Raw genomic sequence first — 12,757 nt, forward strand, 5'->3', positions numbered from 1 at the left:
CGGCTAGTTTTTTTTTTTTGTATTTTTAGGAGAGACGGGGTTTCACCGTGTTAGCCAGGATGGTCTCGATCTCCTGACCTCGTGATCCGCCCGTCTCGGCCTCCCAAAGTGCTGGGATTACAGGCTTGAGCCACCGCACCCGGCCGCAGAGTTTCTATTGAAACTCCTAGGCTGTGTTTATGGAGGAAAAACTCAGAGGTGCTGTCCTGGCCTTGGGCCCTGGTAGTACACCTTGCTGGGACTTTTCACAGCACATCCACTACAGCCTTTCCCACACTGTGATGCTGGAGCCGGTGAGTCAGATTAAGTATAAGTGGGGAGCAGTTTTCAGTACAATAGTTTTGAGGAAAGACTTGGGTCCCTGAAAGCCATGTTTGCATCCCTGCCATGTCCCTCACTGGCTGCTAGCCTCAGGCCACTAACTCTTAGCCTCTGTATCGCGGAGCCTCAGTTTGCCTAACTGTTAAATGGGGATACTGATTCCTGCCTCATAGGGTTATGAGGATTGAATGTCTCCTACCTTTGAATGTCTTGCTCTGGTGTTTCCCTGGAGATATCTTGTCCAAGTATGAACAGCAGTGCTGGCCATAAACTCATCAGCATTTTTATTATTATTATTTATTTTTTTTTGAGAGAGAGAGTCTTGCTCTGTCACCCAGGCTAGAGTGCAGTGGCACGATCTCGGCTCACTGCAAGCTCTGCCTTCTGGATTCACGCCATTCTCCTGCCTCAGCCTCCCGACTAGCTGGGACTACAGGCACCTGCCACCATGCCCAGCTAATTTTTTGTACTTTTAGTAGAGATGGGGTTTCACCGTGTTAGCCAGGATGGTCTCGATCTCCTGACCTTGTGATCCACCTACCTCAGCCTCCCAAAGTGCTGGGATTACAGGCGTGAGCCACCACACCTGGCCTATTATTATTATTATTATTGAGACAGAGTCTCACTCTGTTGCCCAGGCTGGAGTGCAGTGGCACAATCTCAGCTCACTGCAACCTCTGCCTCCTGGGTTCAAGCGATTCTGCTTTCTCAGCCACCTGAGTAGCTGGGATTACAGGCATGCACCACCACACCTGGCTAATTTTTGTATTAGTAGTAGAGACGGGGATGTACTATGTTGGCCAGGCTGGTCTTGAACTCCTGACCTCAAGCGATCTGCCCACCTCAGCCTTCCAAAGTGCTGGGATTACAGGCGTGAACCACTGTGCCTGGTCACTTTTAAAACATTTCTGTCACCCTGAAAAGAAACCCTGTACCCTTTAGCGATCACTCCTCATTTCCCCCATCCCCCGTAGCACTGGGCAACCACTAATCACCGACCTACTTCCTATCTCTACATCTGGTGGAGATGCGTTTTAAACTTTTTTTACTACCCTGTGGTCCCTGAGGAGCATTACACTGAGAACTTTTCTCCTGTTTTTTCATTCTCTCCATCCTCTCTTGCTCTAGTGCATGGCATGGGAAGCCCTCTCTAGGAGGATGCTGTGGTCACACAGGCACTAGACGAACAGCTGGAGTAGGTGACTTCCAAAGTGTCCTAATGTAGCTATTAGACAAACTCCTGCATTTATTTGGCCAGTAATTAGCGTGCTGCTGCACATTGCCACTAGGTGGTGCTGCTGCTCCATCCCAACTAACCCACATGCACTCCCTGGCTAGGGTCAGCCTTGGGGGGTTCCCAAGTGTAGGGGAATCCATCTCTGTGCCTATGGTAAGGGCTGGACACCAGGAGAGACCCAGAAAACAGGGATATTCCTAGAAGAGAAAGGCAAAATAAGCACTCAAAGCAGAGGACATTTGAGTGTCAATAATGAAGGTGGCAGCAGTAATCATGGCTACCATTTATTAAAAATAGTGAATACTGGCCAGACATGGTGGCTCACACCTGTAATCCCAGCACTTTGGGAGACCAAGGCAGGTGGATCACTTGAGGTCAGGAGTTCAAGACCAGCGTGGCCAACATGGTGAAACTATCTACTAAAAATACAAAAATTAGCCAGGTGTGGTGGTGCACGCCTGTAGTCCCAGCTACTCGGGAGCCTGAGGCAGGAGAATCACTTGAACCTGGGAGGCAGAGGTGTAGTGAGCCGAGATCGCGCCATTGCACTCCAGCCTGGGCGACAGTGCAAGACTGTCTCAAAAAAAAAAAAAAAAAGTAGATATTGTGCTAGTCACTTGATACACATCATTTCATCATTTCTGATCTGTGTACCGAGCAAGGCATGTATATTATGTCTGCATTACAACGGCAAAAATTAAGGTTCAAGAAGATAAAGTGGCCAGACATGGTGGCGCATGCCTGTAATCGCAGCACTTTAAGAGGCTGAGACAGGCGGATTGCTTGAACCCAGGAGTTCAAGACCAGCCTGGGCAACATAGTGAGACCTCGTCTCTACAAAAAAAAAATAAATAAATAAAATTAGCTGGGTGTGGTGGTGCGTGCCTGTAGTCACAGCTCCTTGGGAGGCTGATGTGGAAGGATCACTTGAGCCCGGGAGATAGAGGCTGCAGTGAGATGAGACTGAGCCATTGCACTCAGCCTAGGCAACAGAGTGAGACCCTGTCTCAAAACAGAAATAACAAATATAAGGTGACTTGCTGGAGGCCACATGACCATGAGCCAAATACAGCTCTGGGGTACCAGGGCTCACATACTTCTGAGTACACCCTACTGCCTTGGAATCTGCTGAAGACCAAGCCCCTGCCCCCACGCCATGGCAGAGAAGGAGGGAAGGAAGCAAAGGTGCCCATCGGAGACACCTTGGGTGGGGGGAGGCACCCAGGGCCCAGGAAGGCCAAGCAGCATGTGGCAGGGCAGCATCAGGTGACACCCAAGAAGGAATGAGGAGAGGATGTGAGGCGAGAGCCACAGCACAGAATCCTGCTGTTAGGTTTGCGGAGACCACGGCCCATGGGACCTGGATCTACCCTTGATGCTAATAATGTTCTTTGGGGAAAAAAAACTATAATCACAAAGTTTCTGCAACTGGACCGTAGCAATGATTGCAGAGCTGTATAGATTTACTAGGAACCATCAAATTGTTCACTTACAATGGATAAATTGTACAGTACATAGGTTATCCCTCAGTGAAACTGTATGAAATTTATAGTGAAGAAACCAATAGTGACAAGGGAGCTGAGAAAGTAGGTCTCAGCCGTGCTATAGGCACTTTGAGAAGAGGAAGAGTAGATTTCAGGTTTATTGAAAGCCTCGCCCATGACATCCAGCTTCTGCTTGAATACTTTCAGTGACCGGGAGCTCAGTATCTCAAAGCAGCCCACTCCGGTTTAGGATAACTCTCTAATTCTTAGAATGTCAAAATACATCATTACCATTATTCTTATACTGCTATGAAAAATAAATGTCTGTGTTTTGCCACATAACATTTCTCTGAGAGCTTGAGGACAGTTATTGCATTTTCCCAAGTCATTTTTATCTCAGACAGAATTCCCTGATGACCTGTAGGTTTTTTGTTTTTGTTTTTGTTTTTTTTGGAGATGGAGTCTTACTGTGTTGCCCAGGCTGGAGTGCAGTGGTGCAATCTTGGCTCACTGCAGCCTCCACATCCCGAGTTCAAGCAATTCTCCTGCCTCAGCCTCCCAAATAGCTGAGATTACAGGTGTGAGCCACCACACCTGGCTAATTTTTGTATTTTTAGTAGAGATGGAGTTTCACCACATTGGCCAGGCTAGTCTCGAACTCCTGGTTTCAGGTGATCCGCCCTCCTCGGCCTCCCAAAGTGCTGGGATTACAGGTGTGAGCCACTGCACTTGGCCCTCCCTGTATTTCTTACAGGACAAGATTTCCAGCCTCTCCCATTCTCCCATTCTCCTGGTAGTGCTCCAGGAGCTACCCCCTTGATCTGTCCACATCCTTCTTAAAATGTGGGGACCCAATCTCAGAACCTGAGATTCTGCAGATGCCAGCCCAGTGCTGTGTGGTTAACAATTTGGATCCTAGCATTAAGACTCTGGGTTCAAATCCTTGCTCCACTGTAGGCCAGCTGTGTGACCATGGTTAAAAACATCTACCTTTCTGAGCTCTAATGTCGTCATCTAAGTTATTGTGAGGATTGTACTGACCCACACTTTCTACCTGCCCAATCCCTTGAGGTGGGCTCAACCTGGTTTGGCAATAGTTGGGCAAGGAAGAGCGATCCAAACAGCAAGCTGTCACCCTGCTGCTAAGCCAAGCAGACACACAGCCACCATTAGGAGAAGGGCCTCTGCCATCTCCACCTATCAGGCTTTTCTCCCATGGAGCTGTAACCCCTGGTAAAGGAGGTGAGGAACTTGTCGGGGGGAGCACACAAACACCTGCTGATGTGCCGGACTTGGGTACCCAGGAAGTTGCTGGCTTTCTCTTCCTTTCCTCAACAGTTTTGTTTGTTTGAGACAGTCTCACTCTGTCACCCAGGCTAGAGTGCAATGGCGTGATCTTGGCTCACTGCAACCTTTGCCTCCTGAGTTCAAGTGATTCTCCTGCCTCAGCCTCCTGAGTATTTGGGATGACAGGCGTGCACCACCCCACCTGGCTAATTTTTGTATATTTAGTAGAGATGGGGTTTTGCCATGTTGGCCAGGCTGGTTTCGAACTCCTGACCTCAGCTGATCCACCCACCTCGGCCTCCCAGAGGGTTGGGATTACAGGCATGAGCCACCACGCCTGGCTGGCATTTTTTTTTTTTTTCTTTTTTTCAATGGAGTCTCCTCTTGATCTCATCCTTTGTCTACTGCACAAACCCCTCCCTAAAACTATTCCCAAGGCAGAGCCAACTAGACCACATATTACTTCAACCCTTAATAGGCTTTATTATCACAGGCTTTTCTTATTACAATCCGTTCATATAAGGAAGAGCCTCCCGAACTGGATCAGCCTAGGGTGGGCCTACCCAGTCCAGTCTTAGCCAGGTCTGTGGCACCATCTGATTGAAATCTAACTTGACTTCTCACCAACCTCCTCGGGGTCCCAGGGTTGTAAACATCCTGCAGGCTTCTGCCAGCACTGTCTCTTTTGATGTTCCCCTCCATTCACTGACTGTCCTCACTATATTTCGACTAACTTACTCTTACATACAAAACAGATCTTTTCCCCTTTCTGTACATCAGATATCATTTTGGATCAATACTACACCTGAGGTTGGGCATGGTGGGTCACACCTGTAATCCCAGCACTTTGGGAGCCTGAGGCAGCAGATTACTTGAGGTCAGGAGTTCAAGACCAGCCTGGCCAACATAGTGAAACCCCGTCTCTACTAAAAATACAAAACTTAGCCGGGCGTGGTGGCACACACCGGTAGTCCCAGCTACTTGGGAGGCTGAGGCACAACAATTGCTTGAACTCGGAAGGTAGAGGTTATACTGAGCTAAGATCGCGCCACTGCACTCCAGCCTGGGTGCAAAATATACTATATTTTATATATATATATAATTAGATGGGGACATACCATCAGAAACTTCCCTCCAACTTGATTCATTTGTGTAATAGTAACAGATATTTACTAAGCACCTATAATGTGCTCTGTAGTGGACACTGTTCCATTCATTAGATGTGGAGGTTCAGCCATCTATGAAACTTGGCTAATCATACTTTAAATCTAGCCCTTATTTCTCCATCTTACCCACCAAGAATCCTGAAAGATTCTATCAGGTGCTTTGCTAAAATTAAGTATGCAGTATGTGTAGCAATGCCTTCATGTACCAATCCCTGAGCAATGGAAATAAGGTTAATTTGACTAATTACTCTTAGTAAGCCACTTTGACCACTAGTAACATCTGCCATCTTTTATAAGCCTATCTGATTGCAGATCAACCTCAGATCTACATCTGTATTTTCTGGAATCCCCCTTCTCTCTCTCACAAACCTGGGCAACATTTGCTCATCTCTAATTCTTCCCCACCCTTCTCAGCTTCCTGACTTCTCAATATTTACAGTAGGGGTTTGCAGCCACACAGTAAAGGTCTTGGATATATTTAGTGGGAGTTAAGAGCGTTGGGCTCGTATAAAGCAGAAGGGCTCTCCTTGAGTGCCGCGTCATCTGTCTTGGGTCCCGATTTCCCCATAATCATGTTTATTATCCTTTCCAGGTTGAAGATTATTCTCTCTTCTAAAGAAAATAGAAGAATATTAGGAGAAAAGACACCTTAAAATGTTCATTCTTTTATTCACATTACATCATCTGTCTTGAATAATGGGTCTATCTCTTTCCTGTTACTCTGGCCCTGAAAAAAAAAATTAGCTTTTTAAGACTGCTTTTGTTATGTGTGCATGTTCCTGTAATCTCGTCATTCTGGGATTTAATAATAATAGTATTAATACCACCTACCATTTGTTGGTTACTTACTGTGTTTTAGGCACTGTGCTAAATGACTTACATATATTCATCTCATTAGTAAACATTTCTGAAACTATTCTTGCAATTTGTCCTTTTTCTTGTTCTTGTCCTCTTAAAATCTGAGTTTAGCCATGAGCTCTCAGTGAAGCTGCTTATGTTTCTTTAAAAACCCCTCTTTGCTTCCTCCGAGTGGAGTGGGTTGTACTTCAGAGGTCAGGACAAACTGGGCACTGGAGGAGTTCAGCCTTCCAAGGCTGCAGGAGGGGTGGGTTCCCTGAGGCGAGCAAGATGATGTAAGGCCTTGACTTGGGGTAACGGACAGCCACAGACGGGAAGAGAGAAGCCTACATTTAACCACCGAAGGATGCGAAGGGTGGAGAGGTGGGTTGAGCATTGGGCCCCAGGTACAGGGAGTGGGAAAAGGTCCAAAGGTGAAACCTGGGAAGCCTGGGCTTGGGTCTGGAAGTGGAGAGAAGGAAGTCGTTCCAGGCGGAGCTGTGAACAATGAGAACCCATGATTTCTGTTTTCACCAGCAAGGGCGAGAATTGAGTCCACAGGAGTGGCTCCCTCCTCTGCTTCCGCGACCTGTGGAGGGCTAAGTGGGCCAACGAGCTGGGTAGAACTTTACAAGATGCTCTGCTCTTAGCAGAATGAGCTGTTCTGACCATTTCCCAAGAGCCAGATTTCCTCATCAGTCCTGAATGTTGCCTCTGTTCTATGATTTGCATTTAAAAAAAAGATACAGTCTCCCCACTGTTGTCAAATCTGAAATAAGGGACTGTGTTTTTGCAAAATTCTCTTCCAGGGCCAAGCACAGGGTCAATGTTCAGCAAATATTTGGTGAGTTAATGAATGAAATGAAAGCACTCTCCTTATGCTCCTCGGCTGGGTGATATAGAGAAGAATTCCAGAACAATATAATTTATGTTTCTTTCTCCTTCTAGCCGACCCTAGAAATTCTCCACAAGGCATATGCAGATATCCCAGACGTGTGGGTTTCCAAGCATGTGTTTTATGTACAAATACTGCTGCATATATATGATTTTTACTTTTTGAGACAAGGTTCATTGTCCACGCTGGAGTGCATTGGTGCCATCTCGGCTCACTGCAGGTTTGACTTTCTGAGTTCAGGTGGTCCTCCCACCTTAGCCTCCCAAGTAGCTGGGATGACAGGTGCACGCCTCCATGCCCAGCTAATTTTTTGTATTTTTAGTAGAGGTGACGTTTCACTATGTTGCCCAGGCTGGTCTTGAACTCCTGGGCGCTAGCAATCTGCCCACCTGGGCCTCTCAAAGCGCTGGGATTACAGGCATAAGCTTCTGCTCCATATATGTTACTTGTTCATCTGACTGAAGTCCCCAAAAGAGACCAGCACCCCAAAGCAGCATGTATTTCTCTTTGGAACCGGAAGCAACCATCCTTCTGTTTGCTTGGGATGCATGGGATGTGCATGCAGTAGGTGTTTAATAAATACTTGTTGACTAATTAGGGGGCATAAATATGTAAAAGTGGTAAATTAGCAAGAAAGAGCTATAGTGTAGATAAATAACAAAGCTGTCTAGAACAAGATAATCTATCTCTGAGGGCTCTGTGTAGGGGGAGAGGCAGTGCTGGCTAGCGAGGCAGATGTGCCTTCTCATTAGGCTCCAATCAGGATAATATTGCAATTAGCTCGGGATATTATAGCAGTTAGCTTCTATTCTTGGAACAAATTCCTGGGAGATTTAAGTTGGGTGGTAAAAGAAGGTTGTCCCAGGAATAAATTTGCTGTGAACCGCTTCTGAGTGACTACCTCATATGTGTCTAATTGAACCGCCAATGTAAACCTGATTGGATTGTTTCTTTCTTTGTCGGCGACACTTAAACATGAGCTCAGGAATTTGGACAGCCACTTAACAACAGAACACAGCTCCGGAAATTGCAGATTTCAAATTTCAGAAAAATCGATGAATTTAGACAACTTGAGTGTCTTCTTTTTGTCAGGGTAGTCAGCCTTCGGCCTCCAGGATCTGGCTGGCAAGTGCTTGCTGCTGAGACAGGCACTGAAAAGAGTAAAAAATATAATGTCCTCAATTATCTTCCCAGTCATTGAGACATTTAAAAACTCCACCCCAGCCCACCCTGACAGTCTCCTGTAAGGAGCTCGATTTTCTCTCTGTCAACCTGATGACAGACCCAGGAGGATGTTGTGTCTGGGAATGTTTGCTCTTCCTGGCGGGGGTGAGTAGGGCTTGGCAGCAGAGACAGTGCGACAAAACTAAGCCACGAATCCTGACTCTCAGTCCGTCCAGCCAGTGGCTTTCGCTTCATCCTTTACCCTCCATGCTTCTTCTCTCTTCTGCATCAGGAGAGGCAGACGTCAGAGTTTTTTGTCAAAGCCTGAGTTGGAATCCTGCCTGACTCCACCCTTGGGGGGTGACTGTGGCTTTCTGAGGCCCAGTTTCTTTGTCTATAAAATGGGCATGCTAGTATCTGCCCATATCATTTCAGGAGGTTGGTTTTTGAGAAGGGGTGGTGTCTGTACGACTGCCCTAAGTTTGAAAGGACTGCAATCGGTGCCGGCTTTGTAGCTCACAACCTTTACCTTAATGCTGACCATCACAGGGTCTTGGGACAGGCCCCGGGACCCGCCCCCGCTGGTGCAGGGCTGCCCTGCAGATGGCGCTGTGGCCTGGAGAATGCAGCCAGCAATAAATCAGGGCAGCTTGATTAAACATGTCCAAGTCTAGTCAAGCCAGACTAGACGTGGGCGTGTTTGGCACTATAGGTGGATCCAGTCTGGATTTCCTTTACCTGCACGTCCTGGGTGTGTATCCCTCACAAAATGTCCCCCCCATCACATTTGTACCTCCCCAATTTAAGCCACCCAGCGCCCACGTGGCCCCGGGAACCACTGCGGCAGGCAGTGTGTTTAATCCCTGTGAAGCATTTTAGCATTAGATGAAGATGACACCTTTGGGCTCCCATCCGCCTGTGCAGAGGCTGCCAGCTCCACTCTTGGAAACACCCTTGTTCTGACTTAGTTTCCCATCCAAGATGAAGGTAGGCAGGCTGAAAAAGCCAATGCTAAAAGAAGACCCCAAGACCCCTGTGTGAAGCTCAGAAAGCAAAGCCAGTCTTCACAGACCCAGCTAAAGAGGTGGACTTTGGCACCAACACCTCCTGTTTGGAATCCAAGCTCCACCATTTAGCATTTGTGAGACCAGGGACTTGTTAAGGAATGCCCCAAGGCTCCCTTCCCTGGCTATAGAGAGAAGAGATGATACCTGCTTTATAGGATACAGTGGTGAGGGTTCAATGAGAAGAGGCATGCAATAGACTTGGTATAGGGCCTGGCACATGGGGATACTCAAATAGTGGTGACTATTAGATCAGGAGCAGACACTGGGGTAGGAGGTATCAGCCCAAGGAGAGCTGGGGAGGGAAGGATGTGCCAAGGAAGAGACGGTGGGCTCTGCAGAGAAAGGCTTCTTGGTACCCCTTGAAAGCTGCTGTGGGAACACATCTTTACTCTGCTAACCTTTTCAGGCAGCCGTGCTGGCAGGGATCTGGGCATCTGGCAAAGCAAGCTGACCATCTGGTCAGCTGTTTCTGCAACAAAAAGAGATGGTGTCAAAGGCTTTGGGAGCTGGGCTCCTTTGACCCACAGTTGGCACTGGAGGCCAAAGAAGTCCTCCTCGAGACCATCACCTTCTCATCAGCAATCTTCCATCCAGCACACTGCAGCGGCCAGTGAGTGAGTGCAGAATCGTCTCCAGGAAGCCAGTGCCACGGCCAGAGGTCCAGAGCCTGCACTGAGCAAATCGCCAGGAAGTAGTGACGGCCCTTCCCTCCTGGTCAGTGCTCTTGTCCCCTGGGGCTACTCTCTCCTCTGGATCCCATGAAGACTGCTCCCTGCCACACCCATGATTACCTGTCACACTGCACAGCTAGAAGTGCAGGTTCTGAGGCCAGGCTGCCTGGGTTCATGCATTAGCTGTGTAACCTTGGGCAAGTTACTTAGCCCCATTTTGCCTGTTTTCTGGACTGCAAAATGGAGTTGTGAGAGTTCAAGTTCACGCTTAGAAAGAGATGGCAACACCGCCTGGCATTTAACCAGTGCCCCACAGGTATCATCTGGGGCTGCTGTCATCTCTGTGGCCAATTGTGCCGCGGTTCCAGGTCTCGGGGTCATGTCTGTGTATCTGGTGCCGTCAGTGCCCCAATATCTGGTCTCTTTTTCTCCCATTAAAAAATCAATCTCGCTTCTCTGTCTCCCTATCTTTCTCGCTTTTGTCTTCCCTTTCTTAGCACATTCATTTAACAAACACGGATGAAGTCCCTGCCCTGCGCCAGGCTCTGGGGAGGGAGAGGATGGGGGGATACAGACATGGAATAAGCAGTAAGCCCTGCACAGGACCCTCTGAGTGCCCACAGCTATGCAGAACAGCAGTTAGTCCATGCTGCTGCAGGCTTCACTATCGTCAACGGGGAGCCAGCATCTGGAGACACCCCGGCCCTGAAGACGGAGCCTACCCAGGCCCCCACTGAAGAGAGAGCTGCTATTGGCCTCAGCCTCCAGGAAGAGCTGGGTGATTCAGCAGGAGGGAGATCCTCCTTCCCCAGACAAGATGGGGGCACCAGAGGTGAGATTCTGGCTGGGGGTGAATCGGTCTGCTAGCTGACAGCCTGCCTGTCACATTCAAAAGCTTATCCGGGGACAGTGCCCCTCTGCCCTGCTAATGACAGGGCTGTCACTCACAGATCTCCCCTGAATTGTGCTGAACCAGACATTGCTGCCTGTGCCCCGGCAGGGTGATAGACATCACAAGGGCTTGGGAAGCTTCGGGGGAAAGTCAGGCTATCGACCCACCCCTCAATCTTTATGCCACGCATCCCTAGAGTCACACAGAAATGTTCTTACACACCTCTTATGCCTTGGCACGGCCGCTCCCTCTGCCGAGCCTGCCCTCCCCTAGATCGGGCATTCTCCATCTGAGTGTCCCACGTGTCCCCAAGCCTCAATCCCCAGGAAGCTCTGGGAGCCTGCAGTGCTCCAGAAACGCAGAAATCCCTACCTCCCTTGAGTGGCCCTGATACCTTCGGCATGCTTTTACTACCACATCGTCACACTGGGAGGTCATTATTTGTTTAGTTGTCTTTCTTCCTTACCCTAGACCTTGAGTTTTTGAGGGCACGGACAGCCACGGCTCAGCTTTCTCTGCAGGGCCAAGAGCATAGTTGGCACTCTGCAAACGCGTGCTGAGGAATGGATTGTCATTACTGATGTGTCTAGAATTGGTTCCTTCCGTTGGGTTCTTGGTTTTTGCTAACTTCAAGAATGAAGCCAAGGACCCTCACCGTGTTACAGCTCTTCAAGATGGTGTGTCCAGAGTTTCTTCCTTCTGGGAGGTTCTTGCTGACTTCAGGAGTGAAGCCGCACACCTTCCCAGGGAGTGTTACAGCTCTAAAAGTTGGCGCCTAGGGAATCGTTTGTTCTTCCTGGTGGGTTCGTGGTCTCGCCCACTCCTGCGATGTTGTGGTCTTGCTGACTTCAGGAGTCAAGACGCAGACCTTCACAATGAGTGTTGCAGCTCTTTTTTTTTTTTTTTTTTTTTCGAGACGGAGTCTCGCTCTGTCGCCCGGGCTGGAGTGCTGTGGCCGGATCTCAGCTCACTGCAAGCTCCGCCTCCCGGGTTCCCGCCATTCTCCTGCCTCAGCCTCCCGAGTAGCTGGGACTACAGGCGCCGCCACCTCGCCCGGCTAGTTTTTTGTAGTTTTAGTAGAGACGGGGTTTCACCGTGTTAGCCAGGATGGTCTCGATCTCCTGACCTCGTGATCCGCCCGTCTCGGCCTCCCAAAGTACTAGGATTACAGGCTTGAGCCACCGCGCCCGGCCGAGTGTTGCAGCTCTTAAAGGTAGCGTGAATCCAAAGAGTGAGCAGCAGCAACTGTTATTATGAAGAACAAAAGAACAAACCCAACACTGTCTGGAAGAGAACCCCAACACCTTGCCACTACTGGCTTGGGTGGCCAGCTTTTATTTCCTTATTTGGCCCCGCCCACATCCTACTGATTGGTCCATTTTACAGAGCGCTGATTGGTTCATTTTAGAGTGCTGATTGGTCCGTTTTACAGAGTGCTGATTGGTGCGTTTACAAACCTTTAGCTAGACACAAAAATTCTCCAAGTCCCCACTCGACCCAGAAGTCCAGCAGGCTTCACCTCTCACTGACGTCACCATCCACGTCTGCACAAGTCTGGACCCGGAGCAGCCTCCAACCCCTGCTGGAAGCCTGGCCTAAGTGACACACCTGCTTTAGTGAGGGGTTGGAGTTTGGAAGGCCCGCTGGATGTAAGGATCTAGAATGAGAAGGGCTTTTCCTGTTGAGGACCAAAGATCTCAACTCTTTTTGCCTAATAAACTAGGAGGGACCAGTTT

The 12,757-nt window shown here is 48.7% G+C and overlaps 2 protein-coding genes across 3 annotated transcripts in view; both read left to right on the forward strand.

The window, feature by feature from the left end:
- LOC108529365 (ADP-ribosylation factor 2-like) overlaps positions 1-9,933 on the forward strand; it is a 32,607-nt gene extending 22,674 nt beyond the window's left edge. The window contains exon 4 of one of the 2 annotated variants that reach the window (XM_017871613.1): positions 9,865-9,933. In XM_017871613.1, the coding sequence (XP_017727102.1) occupies positions 9,865-9,909 (45 nt within the window). In that variant the 3' untranslated portion in view covers positions 9,910-9,933. Of the gene's footprint in view, positions 1-6,087; positions 6,412-9,864 lie in introns of those variants that run through there. The other variant, XM_017871614.1, reaches the window with a different exon arrangement.
- LOC108529367 (putative uncharacterized protein encoded by CRHR1-IT1) lies at positions 1,656-3,384 on the forward strand (the record flags this gene model as incomplete). Its single annotated transcript, XM_017871615.1, is given in 4 exon segments — positions 1,656-1,670; positions 1,672-1,729; positions 2,553-2,765; positions 2,768-3,384. Coding segments are annotated over 4 exon segments (453 nt in total), but the record flags the coding sequence as incomplete, so codon positions are not given.
- Positions 9,934-12,757: the final 2,824 nt, after the last annotated feature.

This window comes from Rhinopithecus bieti, unplaced genomic scaffold (genome assembly GCF_001698545.2).
Source record: "Rhinopithecus bieti isolate Rb0 unplaced genomic scaffold, ASM169854v2 scaffold_6904, whole genome shotgun sequence".
Lineage (NCBI taxonomy): Eukaryota > Metazoa > Chordata > Mammalia > Primates > Cercopithecidae > Rhinopithecus > Rhinopithecus bieti.